At 45.4% G+C, this 14,406-nt stretch overlaps 1 protein-coding gene across 2 annotated transcripts in view; it reads left to right on the top strand.

The window, feature by feature from the left end:
- The first annotated feature begins 837 nt into the window (after window positions 1–837).
- LOC114700737 (bcl-2-like protein 13) overlaps window positions 838–14,406 on the top strand; it is a 41,441-nt gene continuing 27,872 nt past the window's right edge. For both annotated transcript variants that reach the window (XM_028880435.1, XM_028880433.1), the window contains exons 1-2: window positions 838–926; window positions 14,229–14,390. In XM_028880435.1, coding sequence (XP_028736268.1) covers window positions 14,279–14,390 — 112 coding nt within the window. In that variant the 5' untranslated portion in view covers window positions 838–926; window positions 14,229–14,278. The remainder of the gene's footprint in view (window positions 927–14,228; window positions 14,391–14,406) is intronic.

The following is a 14,406-nucleotide window of genomic DNA, read 5'->3' as shown; positions in this document are numbered from 1 at the left end:
TACATTGAGACACAATCACATCTACAAAGTTCATACTGACAACTAGACAATCCGGTTACACATATCCCTCATCTTTTAAGTAACTCTATTTTTTTTTTTTTTTGGTGGGGTGGGGGTGGGAAGCATTCACAGCTTATCTTGGACCACAGGTTGGACACGCTTTCATGGAGTCAAGAAAACAAGCATTCCTCAGCACCAACTACAGTCCAGGCCCAGGCAGCTTGCCAGGCACTGTGAGTAAAAATGGATTACTATGATAAGATTCCCTTTATCACCACCGTGTCTGGGCACTGAGTTGTCTCTGTCTAGACCTGTCTGTCAGTTCACTTTGTCTTTAAGTTGTTTTCCCAACTTTCAGGACAACCTCCTGGCGAGTGGCTGCGAACCCGAACCCGGCAGTGCTTGTGACCGCTGTGTTGACAGTCAACACAGTTGACTCCACAGTTCCTCCCCGGAACCCACAGGTCTGCAGAACCCAGCATCTGGGATGCCATCAGCCTCTCGTCCCACACGGGAGAGCTGGCCGGCGGTGTCTATTTAATTTCCGCGCTTCTCCGCACTGGAAACGCCTTGGCGAGGGCGCCTCTGCGGTCCAGCAATCTAGGACTCGGGCGGCTCCTGAAAAGAGAGGCAAAGGACAGCGCCGTACACAGGTCGCGCCTGCGCGAACTGACCAGCCGGCGTCCGCGACACCGCTTCCGCTCCGGCTGCCCGAGCCTCGGGCTTCCGGCTCGGCTCCCTGCCCAGCCCCGCCCCCCACGCCGGCCGTGACGGAAGCGCGCCGGGGTGACCTCACCGTCCAACATGGCGGCGGCGGTAGATTAGGGCCGCGGGTCGAAGCAGCCGCCGCCGCTCCCGGACCCTGCGCGAAGCACCTGCTGCCGCCGCCGCCTCCTTCATCCCTTCCGGGGCAAGGCCGGGGCCAGGTGAGGGGAGTGGGATTCCGGGGAGGTCCTGCTGGGTGGCGAGGCGGTTTTCCCCCGGCTGAGGAAGGGGTCTCGAGACCACCGAGCCGACCGCCCGGTGCTGCCCACGCCGTGGGAGAGACCGGGCGGACCGTGCTGCTCTGCCGAGGCTCCCCGGAACTTGTGGGGACTCTTCGGGGCTGCTCGGACCTGTGCAGCGTGCCCCGGCGATGGGCGGCTTCGGGACGGGCTCGCACAGGCTGCCTGCCTGCGGCGCAGGGACTCACCCTTGCTCCACATTCTGGTCTTCACACAGATGGCTTCCCTGGGAGAACCAGGGTCTGTTTGGGGGGCTGCACTGGGAAAGGTGAATTCTTTCTTGGAGGAGGGAAGTGTGTGCCGTTCACGACGTAGAACGATCATAGATTAGCTTTGCTAGTGCTCTCTCGTCACGGTGTCAGAAGTCGGGTTTCTCAGGGTTGGCACCGCAGTTTGGACACCCATCCCCACTCCACCCCCACCCCCAAGACCAAACAAAACCAATAGGCCTCCTTACCCTATGGAGGCGAGAGATACCATTCACACCAATTCGTCTTTTCCTTTTTTAAAATCTTCCCCACATTCCCACGGGATCCCACATTTCTTGCCTTCACATTATAGCACTGCGAAGGAGGAAGCCTAGACTTTCTAAGTCGGGGTTTTGGAAAGTCAAGGAGAAAAACTGGACAGATCTGCCCAGAAATTCACATGCCCTTTGCTGGTAGCTTTGTTAAGCAATTCACCATTCCCATGCACAAGTTTTATATGAAAGCTCTGTTTTACTTTCTATGGTTAAAAGTTTTGAACTGTGCTGACAGGCTCCTCTTCTTTCTGATGTTAAAAAAAAGTTTTGCAAAATTTCTAATATTTCCCTTGGAGGCTTGGTATAAACTAGAATGTTGATGCTCCCTGCCCTAACTTGTGTGACCTTACATGAATTGCCACACCCTTGAGATGTCTTTCCTTCCCCCACCTTTTTTTTTTAACACACTAAAAAGTTAAGCCAGTGCGTGGGTGGTGAACCATTTATATTTCATATATACGGTGGGATTAATGTATCTTGCATGTTTATAACAGTGAATTGAAAGTGCTTTATTCTGTATATAGTAGGCAGATAAGTACTTTGCAAGGCCCATTGCTCTGAACGATCAGGTACTATTCTAACAATTCTAAATACTTTTTTATTTCAGATGACTCATAGTCCTTAAAATAACATTTGTTTCACTTTTTGATCTCATGTATCCCAGATGGCCTTGAACTCAGATCCTGCTCCTACTTCCCTTGTATAGAAATCCAGGAGTACCCAGCCATGCCTGTCTCTCTAAAAAATTAAATTATTATTGTAGGTGTAGGTGTGTGTTTGGGTACAAATGTTTATAGGCAGTGGGCAGTTTTGTTTTTTGGTGGGGGGGGGCGGGGGAGATTTGTGGGCAGGATTTCTATATAGTCCTGGCTGTCCTGGAGCTTCCTATATAGGCCAGGATGGCCTCACCTTCTGAGGCCTGTGCCACCATCCACAGCCAGTGGGTAACTTTGGGAGTCTGTTTTATCTTTGCATCTTTACGTGGGTTCTGGAGATTAAACTCGAGTTGCTTTTACTGCTGAACCATTTCATCAGCCCTTGTTTTGTTTTGAAACGGCTTCAGCCTGTAGTCAAGGCTAGCCTTGAACTTTTAGGAGTCCTAAATCAGCCTCCCTAGTGCTGGGATTCTAGAGGAACTACCATACCTATCTTAAAATGGCCTGTACCTTGTGCAAAAGTGTGCCCTGGAAATTGAATTCAGCCAAATAATGTGTAAGGTTAAGTCCAACCATCTTTTAGAAAGTATAATTATTTGACAGGTTTGTACAGACATGTAGTATATTTCTGTCACTCCCACCCCACCCCGATTAACCTCTCATTCTTTTACTGCTCTCACCAAACACCTTCTTCAGCTTAGAAAAGAAGAAGAACATGACAGTGGGCACTCCTGCAAATGTAAAGGGGGGGGGAAGGCAAGAGTGTTGGGAGGCCGTCCTGGGCTGAAAGTTAGACCCTGTGATAAGAAAAGACAAACAGCAGGGGACTGGAGAGATGGCGCTGTGGTTAAGAACACATACTGCTCTTCCGAGGACCTGGGTTTGATCCCAGCACCCACATCAGGCAGCTCACAGCTGCCTGTGACCCCAGCTGCAGGAGCTCTCGCACCTCTGACCTTTGTGGGCACTTGTGTTCATGTGCACAAACCCTCTTCCCCGTGCAACTAGTAAAATAATAAAAGTTAAAAAAAGAAAACTATGTCTTTAACACAGCTTTTTAAGTTCTCTCTCTCTCTCTTTCCTTCCTTTCTTTTGTGACAGTTTTCTGTATCCCAAGCTAATGTAGGGTCAGAAGACAACTTGTTAGGAGTCTGTTCTCTGCTTCCACCGTGTGGGTTCTGGGAATTGGTCAGGCGTGGCAGCAAGTGGCTTTATCTGCCATGGAGCCATCTTGCCACACTGTCCAAAATATTTTTTTTTTGCATTTTTTCTTATGAAATATTTTAGGTATAAAGTTGTAAACATGTAGTGTTTTCATTGCTTTCCCTCAGTTTTCAGACTTGAATTGAGTCATATCTTATTCCAAATAAACGAAATTATCACCAAAGTTTTTTAAAACATTTTATTAGATGTATTCATTTTTTGTGCTTTTTTATTTTTATTTAGATTTTATTTATTTTATGTATGTATGTATGCATGTATGCCTTTATTCCAGGAGAGGGCATCAGATTCCACTATAGATGGTTGTGAGCCACCATGTGGTTGCTGGGAACTCAGGACCTCTGGAAGAGCAGCCTGTGCTCTTAACCGCTGAGCCATCTCTCCAGCCCATATTCATTTTTTTCTACGTGAGTGTTTTGCCTGTAACTGTGTATGCGTACTCTTGTGTGTGCATGATGCCTGCAGAGGCAGAATGGGGAGCATCTCCTGGAACTGGAGTTAGGAATGGCTGTGAACCACCACATTGGTACTGGGACCCAAACCCAGGTCCTCTGCAAGAGCAGCGGATCTCCCTAGCCCCAACACCAAGAATTTTTTAGACAGGGTCTCCCTATATAGCCCTTGGCTGGTCTTGAACTGCGATCCTCCTATCTCAGCCTCCCAAGCGGCTGGAATTACAGGCTTGCACCACCCATCTCTGGGTCTTTTCAGGAGTTGGGTTTTATGTTAGGGACCAAATCCACTGTCCTTTGTATGCTGAGCTCTCACTGAGATACACTTCAGCACTTTTTGTTGTTATTTACTTTGTGTTTTTATGGTGCTGGCCATAGAGTACAGGTTTTCAGGCTTTTATGTGCTCTACTACTGAGCTACACTCCTAACCCAATAGTAACTGATATTTTTGTTGTTGTTTTTATGAGACAGGGAGTCACACTGTATATAGCTCAGGCTAGTCTGGAACTCACTGTGTAGCTCAGTCTGGCCTCAAATTAGTGGCAATATTGCTTCAGCCTTCTGAGTGCTAGGATTACAGCTGTGTTCCACTATGGCGTCCGAGAGAAACTAATTGTCTAGCAGCCTCACTGAAATAGAATTAATTTACTATACTACCCAAGTTGTGTAATATAGTGACTTTTAGCACATTCAGAATTGTGCAACCATTATTGGAGTTTTCATCACTTCTAAAAGAAACCCCATACCACTTGGCAGTGGTTCTTTTGTTATTTTTTGAGATGACTCTGGATGTGGCACAGGCTTGCACTTTGAGTACATTTACCACAGTCGCATTGCTGGGATTTTAGGTGTATGTTACCTACCATGCTTGGCGGCAGCATCTTCTGTTCCTACTCCTTTCACTTCCTTACCACATAGAACCGCTGATTTCCTTTTCCGGTTTTTAAGGCATACTCTCATTTTGTACTGACGGCTGGCCTTGAGCTCTCTCTTAGCAGTCCTCTTGCCTCAGGCTCCCAAGTACTGGGATTGCAAGTGTGAGCTTCCACTTTATTCCTTTTTAAAAGTTAAATGATAGTCCAGTGTGTAAGGTGTGGGAGTGTGTGGACACATGACATTTTAGGGAACTTTTCTTCCCGTTCATTTTCACCCCTTCCTTCCCTACCCCTTTTAAGGCAAGGTCTTACTGTGTAGCCCTGGCTGGCTTGGAACTCACAGAAACAGCCTGCTTTTGCGTCCTGAGTGCACTACCACAGCAATTGTTACTGTGTTTTTTTGCAGGGAGGGGACTTAGATGGAACCTTCACGTGTAGACTGCATTGACCTCAAACTTGAGATTTTCCTTTCCTTCTCTCCTGATGTGCTGCTTATATGGGCGTGTCCTCTAATCCTAGCCAATATTTTTTCCATTTTTCAGACAATGTCTCTTTGTTTTGCTTTTCAAGACAAGGCTTCTCTGTGTAGCCCAGGCTGTCCTGGAACTCACTCTGTAGACCAGGCTGGCCTTAAACTCAGAGATCCACCTGCCTCTGCCTTCCCTGAGCACAGGAATAAAGGTGTGCGCTACCATGCCTGGCTGGACAATGCTTTATGCTTACATCAGGTGACCCTCATACTTTATCTTCTCCAGGTAGGTAGACATGTAGGCTCATCCTTCAGTATTTAACTCATGTGACTTATTTAAAGATTATTTTTAGCCGCGGTGGTGGCGCATGCCTTTAATCCCAGCACTTGGGAGGCGGAGCCAGGCGGATCTCTGTGAGTTCGAGGCCAGCCTGGTCTACAGAGTGAGATCCAGGACAGGCACCAAAACTACACAGAGAAACCCTGTCTCGAGAGAAAAAAAAAAAAAAAGATTATTTTTAATTCTGAGTATCTGTGTGGGTGTGTGTATCCACCTGAGGAGGCAGAGGTGTTGAATTTCTTGGGGTTGCAATGCGAGCTGCCAGACATGGGTACTAGGAATTGAACTTGGATCCTCTGCAAAGTAGTACATGCTCTTAACTACTAAGCCACCTCTTGAGACACCCCCCTCTCTGATTTTTTAAATAAATTGAAAGTTGTTTCCTGCTGGGCAGCAGTAGTAGCTCATGCCTTTAATCCCAGCACTTGGGAGGCAGAAGCCGTTGGATCTCTGTGAGTTCAAGGCCAGCCTGGTCTACAGAGCGAGAGCCAGGACTACACAGAGAAACTGTGTCTCAAAAAACCAAAAGAAGGAACGAAAGAAAAGGAAGGAAGGAAGGAAGAAGAAAGGAAGGAAAGAAAGCTGTTTTCTTTTTGGCTGTTATGTATAAAGTGTCCTTGAATGCTCATGTACAAATTTTGGGTGGACGTGTTTACATTTCTCTAGCATGTACCTAGAAATGAACAATCTATATCTGAATTTTGTTTTGCTATTATGTGGAAAGCTTAAAATACTGGGAAAGTCAGAGTCTGTGTGTAAGGGGGAGGGTTTCATGTTAGGAATTCCCCTGTGAGTGCATTATCTGTGAATGCCAACTGCTGAGTGAAGATATTTTGGGGCAGTTGTTAACACAGGATTGAACCAGAGTGTTCCATTACGCATGTTTTAACTGGAAAGGGACAATCAACACTAGACTAATAGTGGTGTCTGCTGAATTTTTAAATTGACACCTCACTTGGTAGCGGTGCAGCTGAGTGGGATAGTTTTTGCAATTTTACAGATTTAATTTTGTGTATATGTGATATGCATGTGGAGGCCAGAGCTCAGCCTCAGGTGTGTTTTGAGAGCACTGTTTTTGTTCGTGTGTTCATGGGTGTGTGTTTATGTGCGGACATTCATGTGGGTTCTAAGTATTCAAATCCTTAACACGAGTATTTGCTGTGTTAGTCTCAAAAAAATAACAAAAGAACCCTTGCCAAGTGGTTTCTTTTAGAAGTGAAGAAAACTACAATACCTTTACCTATCTCTCCAGCTTTACTGACCCTGGAATTTGCCATTTGTTTGAATTTAAGATCATACCTGGAAAATTTGAGTGGCAGCCTATAATCCTAGGTCTTGTGAGACAGAGGCAGGAGTGTTACTGCAAGTTCAAGACCAGCTTAGGCAACATGACAAGTTCTGGGTCTGTGACATTGCTAGACCCCGTGTCCAAGAGAAAAACACCCAAACAGAAGATGACACATGAGTTTGGGATAGAGTGCCTACCATGTGTGAGGCCCTCTGTTTGATCCCCAGTACAACCTTCCACCACACTCAAAAAAACCGTCTGTGTATTTAAATATTTGGTCTTTGTTTGGAGATGGTCTCACTGTGTAGCTTTGGCCAACCTGGAAGTTGCTGTGTAGACCAAGCTGGCCTCGAACTCACAGAGATCTGTCAGCTTCTGCTTGTATACTGGGATTAAAAATGTGTGCTACCAGCTTGGCCCTTAGAAACTTGTTTTTTTGAGGCAGGGTCTTATGTAGCCAAGAGTGACTTCAAGCTCAATATATAGTTGAGAGTGATCTTGAACTCTTTAATTTTCCTGCCTCCACCACCTGAGGCCTGGGGAATGTTACACCACATACAGCTTATTCATTTTTGTTAACATTCAAATTAAGGATTTCTGTTTCCCATATGTTTATTTACTTGTGTATATGAATGTGGATGAATGAGTACTGTTGTGGATGTGTGGAGATGAGAACAACTTGTGGGAGTCTGTTCCCTGCGTCTACACGTGGGTTCTGTTGTTTGAACTCAGGTTGTCAAGTTTGGCAGTAAGTACTCTTACCTAGTTAGCCATCCCACTGGCCTGGATCACATATATATATCATTTACATATATATATATGTAAAATTTTATTTTACAATACCATTCAGTTCTACATATCAGCCATGGGTTCCCCTATTCTCCCCCCTCCCACCCCCTCCCCTTGCCCCCAGCCTACCCCCCATTCCCATCTCCTCCAGGACAAGTCCTCCCCCGAGGACTGCGATCAACTTGGTAGACTCAGTCCAGGCAGGTCCAGTCCCTTCCTCCCAGACTGAGCCAAGTGTCCCTGCATAAGCTCCAGTTTTCAAACAGCCAACTCATTTAATGAGCACAGGACTTGGTCCCACTGCCTAGTTGCCTCCCAAACTGATCAAGCCAATCAACTGTCTCACCTATTCAGAGGGCCTGATCCAGCTGGGAGCCCCTCAGCCTTTGGTTCATAGTTCATGTGTTTCCATTCATTTGGCTACTGGATCACTTCTTGATATAAAGAATTTCCACATGGCTTGAAATGAAAAGAGCTTACTAGATACAATGTAAAGAGTGAAAATAACTGTGTCCCTTTCATCATTTAAAATGAAAAATTAGCCAGGCAGTGGTGGAGCACACTTTTAGTCCCAGCACTGGGGAGGCAGAGGCAGGCAGATCTTTGAGTTCAAGGCAAGCCTGGTCTACAGAGTGAGTTCCAGGACATCCAGGGCTACACAAAGAAGCCCTGCCTTGAAAAACCAAAAGGAAGAAAAAGACAAAAAGAGAACTTAAGGGGTTGAGAAGATGGCTCAGCAATCAAGAGTGGTTGCTGCTCACTCAGAGGATGGAGTTTGGTTCCCTATCCTCACATAGTTACATCTCTATCTCTAGCCTCAGGAGATCCTATGCCTTCTGATCTCTGCAGGAACAGGCATGCATGTGCTGCACAGACATGCAGATGAAACACTCATAAAATAGATCTTATTCTCATGTGTGTGTGTGTGTGTGTGTGTGTGTGTGTGTGTGTCTGTCTGTCTGTCTGTCTGTCTGTCTGTCTGCCACACATGTGTGGGTGTCTCTACAGGCCAGAAGAGGGCATTAGATCCCCTGGAGCTAGAGTCAAGCAGTTGTGGTCTGCCAGGCCTGGGTGCTATGGGAGAGCAGGAAGTACTCTTAACTACCAAGCCATCTCTCCAGCTCCTATATAAAAAAAAGAAAGGAAATCTGGGTATGTTGGCACACACCTTTAATCTCAGTGCTCGGGAAGCCGTGGCAGGCAGATTTCTGTAAGTTTGAGGCCAGCCTGATCTAGATAGGGAGTTCCAGTCCAGCTGAGGCGACATAACAGACCCTGTGTCAAGAAACCAATTATTGGGGTTGGGGATTTACCTCAGTGGGTAGTGCAAGGCCCTGGGTCCTCAGCTCCAGGGAAAAAAAAGAAAAAGAAAAAGAAACCAATTATCAATAAAAGAAATCTTGAGAGTTAGAAGTATATAGCACTTTTCCATTTGTGAAAAACAACTTATTTGTTTTTATGTGTATGTGTATGTACCTGTGCGAGTTTATGTATATCACATGCATGCAGGTGCCCATGGAGGCCAGAGGGCATTAGATACCTTGGAACTGGAATTGCAGGCAGTTTTAAGTCACCTGATGTGGGTATTGGGAACCAGGATCCTCTGCAAGAGCACTGAACACTTCTAACTGCTGAGCTGCCGTTTCCAGCCCATATGTAGTGCCTTTCATCCAGTTTATAGTTTTCCTTTTCCTCTGCTCCTTTATGGTGGTGGTAGGGATATGTACGGGGTGGGATGGCGCAAATGTGTCCTTGTGCATGTGGAGGCCAGAGGTTGATGCTGGGTGTTGCTACTCTTTTTTTTTTTTTTTTTTGAGACAGGGTTTCTCTGTAGTTCTGGTACCTGTCCTGGATCTCGCTCTGTAGTCCAGGCTGGCCTGGAACTCACAGAGATCTGCCTGGCTCTGCCTCCTGAGTGCTGAGATTAAAGGCGTGCACCACCACCGCCCGGCTTTTTTTTTCTTTAAGATTTATTTATTTATTATATATACAATGTTCTTCCTGCATGTATGTCTGCATGCCATAAGAGGGCACCATATCTCATTATGGATGGTTGTGAGCTACCATGTGATTGCTGGGAATCCCTGAGCCATCTCTCCAGCCTCTCCCACAGTCCCCCACCCTTTTTTTTTTTTTTTGAGATAGGGTCTCACTGAACTTAGAGCTCACAAATTGGCTCGCCTTGCTGGCCAGCAAACCCCAGGAATCCTGTCTCTGCCTCTGCAGTGCTGAGGTTATAGATTTGTACCTCCCTAGGAATCTTATTTCTGACTCATATCCCCCTCTCCTGTGCTGGGGTTACAGGCATGTGTTACCTCACTTGGCTTCTTATGTGCCTGTTGGAGATCTGAACTCAATCCTCATGCTTACACGGCAAACATTTTACCAACTCCCATATCCTGGGCACTGAGGCTTTGTCTCAGTGAAAAAGGCTGGGAATGTGGCTCCGTGGTAGAGCATTTAACCTGCCTGCAAGGCCTTGGGTTCAGTCTTCAGGATTGCAAATCAACAAACAAAACCCTTATTTTACGAACACTGAAAGCCTTTAAAATTGTATATTAAATCATATAAATCATCAAATCTTCAGTGCATGGATATTAATAATAGTCCTTAATAAAGATTATTCAGTGATACCATTAAAACATAGCAAGGATGGCTTATTCAGGGACTTACAGTGGGCATAGAAACCTCTCAAACAGCCCTGTGATGGGGTGGGGATTGGGTTTAACGCTGAACACAGCATAGGCAAGTGGGAATTTCTAGGCAAGGAGCAGTATGGAAGTCAGTAGGTAGGGAATTACTGAGAATAATATTAAGCATAAGAAAGTCCAACTATACTGATCCAATAGCATTGTTAGTAAAGACTGGTTAGGAGATCAGACATCAAGGATGATGGGATATTAAAGACTATTCTGGCCAGGCTGATGGTACATGACTTTAATTCTAGCACTCAGGAGGCAGAGGTAGGTGGATCTCTGAGTTTAAGGCCAGCCTCATGTGCATAGTGAGTTCCAAGCCAGCCAGGGTATATAGAAAGACCCTATCTTAGCTCCCCCCACCAGCCCAACCCTGGAAAAAAACAACAAAGAACCCAAAAAAAAACCAAAACAAAACTTGATTATTCTAGCCAAACTTAGCAGTTATTTTGCTAAACTTAGGTTGTGTTTTTACAGATTTTTCTATGTGTGAGTGTTTGCCTGCATGTATGTACATGTACCATGTGTGAATGTTTGCCTGCATGTATGCACATGTACCATGTGTGAATGTTTGCCTGCATGCATGTACATGTACCATGTGTTGAACCTCCTAGAACTGGAGTTAGTTATGATGCCAGTGCGCCATGTGGATACTGGGACCTGAATCCAAGTCCTCTGCAAGAACAGCAATGCCCTTAACCACTGAGCCTTCTCTCTAGCCCCTAATATTAGATTTTAAAGGGAAATGCACAGATGGACCTGGAAGATGGTCGAGAAGTCTGGCCAAAGTTTGACCAAATAATCTTTGTCAGCAGTATTATATATAGTGGAGAAAAGGACATTTGTAGGCCTTGCATTTTTCATGGCTCTTCAGAATCTTACCAACAAGAAGTCTCTCAAAAGTTACAGGCTGTAGATTTCTACTCCAGAACTGTTTGAAAGAATCCATAATGAAGAGACAAGAATACTGGGGGGTCCATTCACTGGTAGCCTCGCTCCAGGCCACACTGACAACTTCAGTGAACCAGAGGAAGGTTGATAGATCAGGATCTGACTCTGCTGAGAATGAAGGACTCAGAAATACCCCAACCAAGGGCTCTGCATCCTTGATGCATGATGCGTCATTTTGGTTGTACTGGCTACACTTAACTTCTGGTTCTCTTTCCTTTCTTTCCTTTTTTTTTTTTTTTTTTTTTCGAGACAGGGTTTCTCTGTGTAGTTTTGGTGCCTGTCCTGCATCTTGCTCTGTAGACCAGGCTGGCCTCGAACTCACAGAGATCCACCTGGCTCTGCTTCCCGAGTACTGGGATTAAAGGCATGCACCACCACCGCCCGACATCCTTTCCTTTTTTAAAAAATAATAATAATAATAAAAAAAATGTACTTTGCCCGCATGTTAGTTTGTGTGAGGGTGTTGGATCCTGGAGTTACACATAGTTGTGAGCTGCCACGTGGGTGCTGGGAATTGAACCTGGGTCCTCTGGAAGAGCAGCCTGTGTTCTCAGCCACTGAGCCATCTCTCCAGCTCCCTGGTATTCTTTCTGTGTTTTAACTGTTGCAGTCTAGACAGAGAGGTTTCCCCTGGAACTTATCAGGTTTTTTCCTCTGGTTTTGTTTTGTGATCCTCCTGCCTCAGCCCCCTTCATGCTGAGATTATAGGCTTGCAGCACCACTCCCAACCCCCACTGCTTCTCAAAAAGTCCCCCCCTCCCAATGTAGTTTTTTTCTTTTGTGTTTTGAGACAGGGTTTCTTTGTGTAGCTTTGGAACTCATTCTGTAGACCAGGCTGGCCTCGAACTCGCAGAGACCTGCCTGGCTCTGCCTTTAGAGTGCTGGGATAAAGGCGTGCACCACTACTGCCTGGCCTAAATGTAGTATTTTTATATGTGGTAGAGGAGCAGGTGTATGTGCCTGTGACACATGTGGAGGTCAAAAGACAACTTGTGGTGCATGTACATACTGTAGGCAAATCACTCATAAAATAATAAGAATAAATAAAAAAATCTTTAAAAAAAGAAAGGGAGCCGGGCAGTGGTGGCGCACGCCTTTAATCCCAGCACTCAGGAGGCAGAGCCAGGCGGGTCTACAGAGTGAGTTCCAGGACAGGCTCCAAAGCTACACAGAGAAACCCTGTCTGGAAAAGAAAAGGCTGCAGTGATAAAGCACTGGTCTAACATGGACAGAGCCCTAGGTTCAAGCTCCAGTACTCTGATTTCAAGAATGTGATTTTTTTTTAAGGTGAAATTATACTACTAGGTCTATATGTGAGTTTGTACAGTTCAAAGACTTTTCTAAACTGTAGTTTTAGTATAGCAATCCTCATATACTGTAGTATAATTGATGGGAAATTGGCCCTTAAGATGGTTCAGCTGGTAGGGGTGCATGCTGCCCAGCCTAATAAGCTGAGTTTGATTTTTGGAACCCACATATTGAGAACCAGCTCTCAAGTTGTCCTGCCTCCATCTACATGCCATGCTGCATACACACAATAAATCTTTAAAACTTGATGTAGAGGGCTGGAAAGCTGGTTCAGTGGTTAAGAGCACTTGTTGCTTTTGCAGAAGACCTGGATTTAGTTCCCAGCACCCACATGGTAGTTCACACCCATCCATAACTCCAATTTCAGGGGATCCAACACTCACGTCTGAGGTACCAGGCACATATATGTTATACATACATACATGCAGGCAAAAGCACTCATACATAAAATAAATGTAAACATTTTTTTAGCTGATGTAGAATTTCTATAAATAAAATTAGGTCCCAGTCAGGCCCTAGTTTCAAACAGTAAAACTGACTAGAGCTCTTTAGATGGAAAAGTGCTGAGTGTAGAGTGAGTGAGCCGGGCAGTGGTGGCGCACGTCTTTAATCCCAGCACTGGGAAGGCAGAGGCAGGCGGATCTCTGTGAGTTTGAGGACAGCCTGGGCTACAGAGTGAGTTCCAGGACAGCCAGGGCTACACAGAGAAACCCTTTCTTGAAAAAACAAAACAACAACCCACACCCTCAAAAAAGAAGAGACTCACAAATTGCACATACCTCACAAAAACTAAAAAATAATTTTAGCTGGGCATGGGGACAGTTGCCTGTAATCCCAGTACTTGACTACATAGGGAATTCTAGGCCAGCCTGGGCTACATGAGCTATTGTCTTAAAACCCCCTAATAAATAAATAACAAGTTGCACATACAACTGCCCCTCTTACTCAGACTAGCTGTATGTATGGTAGAAAAGAGAGCTGGTAGGTAGCGTCTCCAGGAATGTAGCATGGGTCTAGCTAGTATATTGATATTTACTTTTTTTAAGATAGGGTTTCTCTTTGTAACAGCTCTGGCTGTCCTGTAGCCCAGGCTGGCCTCGAAATCACAGAGATCCACCTGCCTCTGCCTCCCAAGTGCTGGAGTTAAAGGCCTAGGCTGTGAGATTTGTTATGAAAAGAAATGAGAAGACATATTCAGGGATGGAGTTCAGGATGTCTCCTGTGTGTTTGCCACATGTGTGGGAATAATTAGGAAGAGCCAGTGCGGTGGCTCAGTGGTAAGTGTGCTTGCCGTGCAGGCCTGGGGACCTGAACTTGATTTCCAGAACCATGTAGGGGAAGGAGAGAACGGACTCCCTCCACAGAGTGTCCTCTGACCTCCACATGTGCACCATGGCAGGTGTGGCCACCTCTAAGACAGTACAAAAGCAAATCAATAGAAAAGGAAAAAAAAAACGAGAAAAGGAAAATTTACCTTTTATTTGAATAGTTAAGTTACTGTTTGTCTAGAAATTAAACAGTTACTTTTTTAAAGATTTTTGGAAAGAAAACTGTTGAGCCATTTACTTTGGGAGTTAGGTGAGTAATTGGGAATCAATGGGGAAATTAATTGGTTTGTAATCCATTTTAAACTGAAAGAAACCTTTTGTTTTTAGATTCCCAACATCCTTAAATAGACCTCTTTGGAGCTTCTTCAGCCAGTTCAATGGCGTCCTCTACTACTGTGCCTCTAGGATTTCACTATGAAACAAAGTATGTCGTTCTCAGCTACTTGGGACTTCTCTCTCAGGAGAAACAAGAAGGTCCCTCACCCCAAGGTACTGTCTTTGGTTT

The sequence above is a fragment of the Peromyscus leucopus genome, chromosome 3 (assembly GCF_004664715.2).
Source record: "Peromyscus leucopus breed LL Stock chromosome 3, UCI_PerLeu_2.1, whole genome shotgun sequence".
NCBI classification, from domain to species: domain Eukaryota; kingdom Metazoa; phylum Chordata; class Mammalia; order Rodentia; family Cricetidae; genus Peromyscus; species Peromyscus leucopus.
The sequence above is the reverse complement of the archived record's forward strand: the minus strand, read 5'-3'. Positions and strand labels throughout refer to the sequence as shown.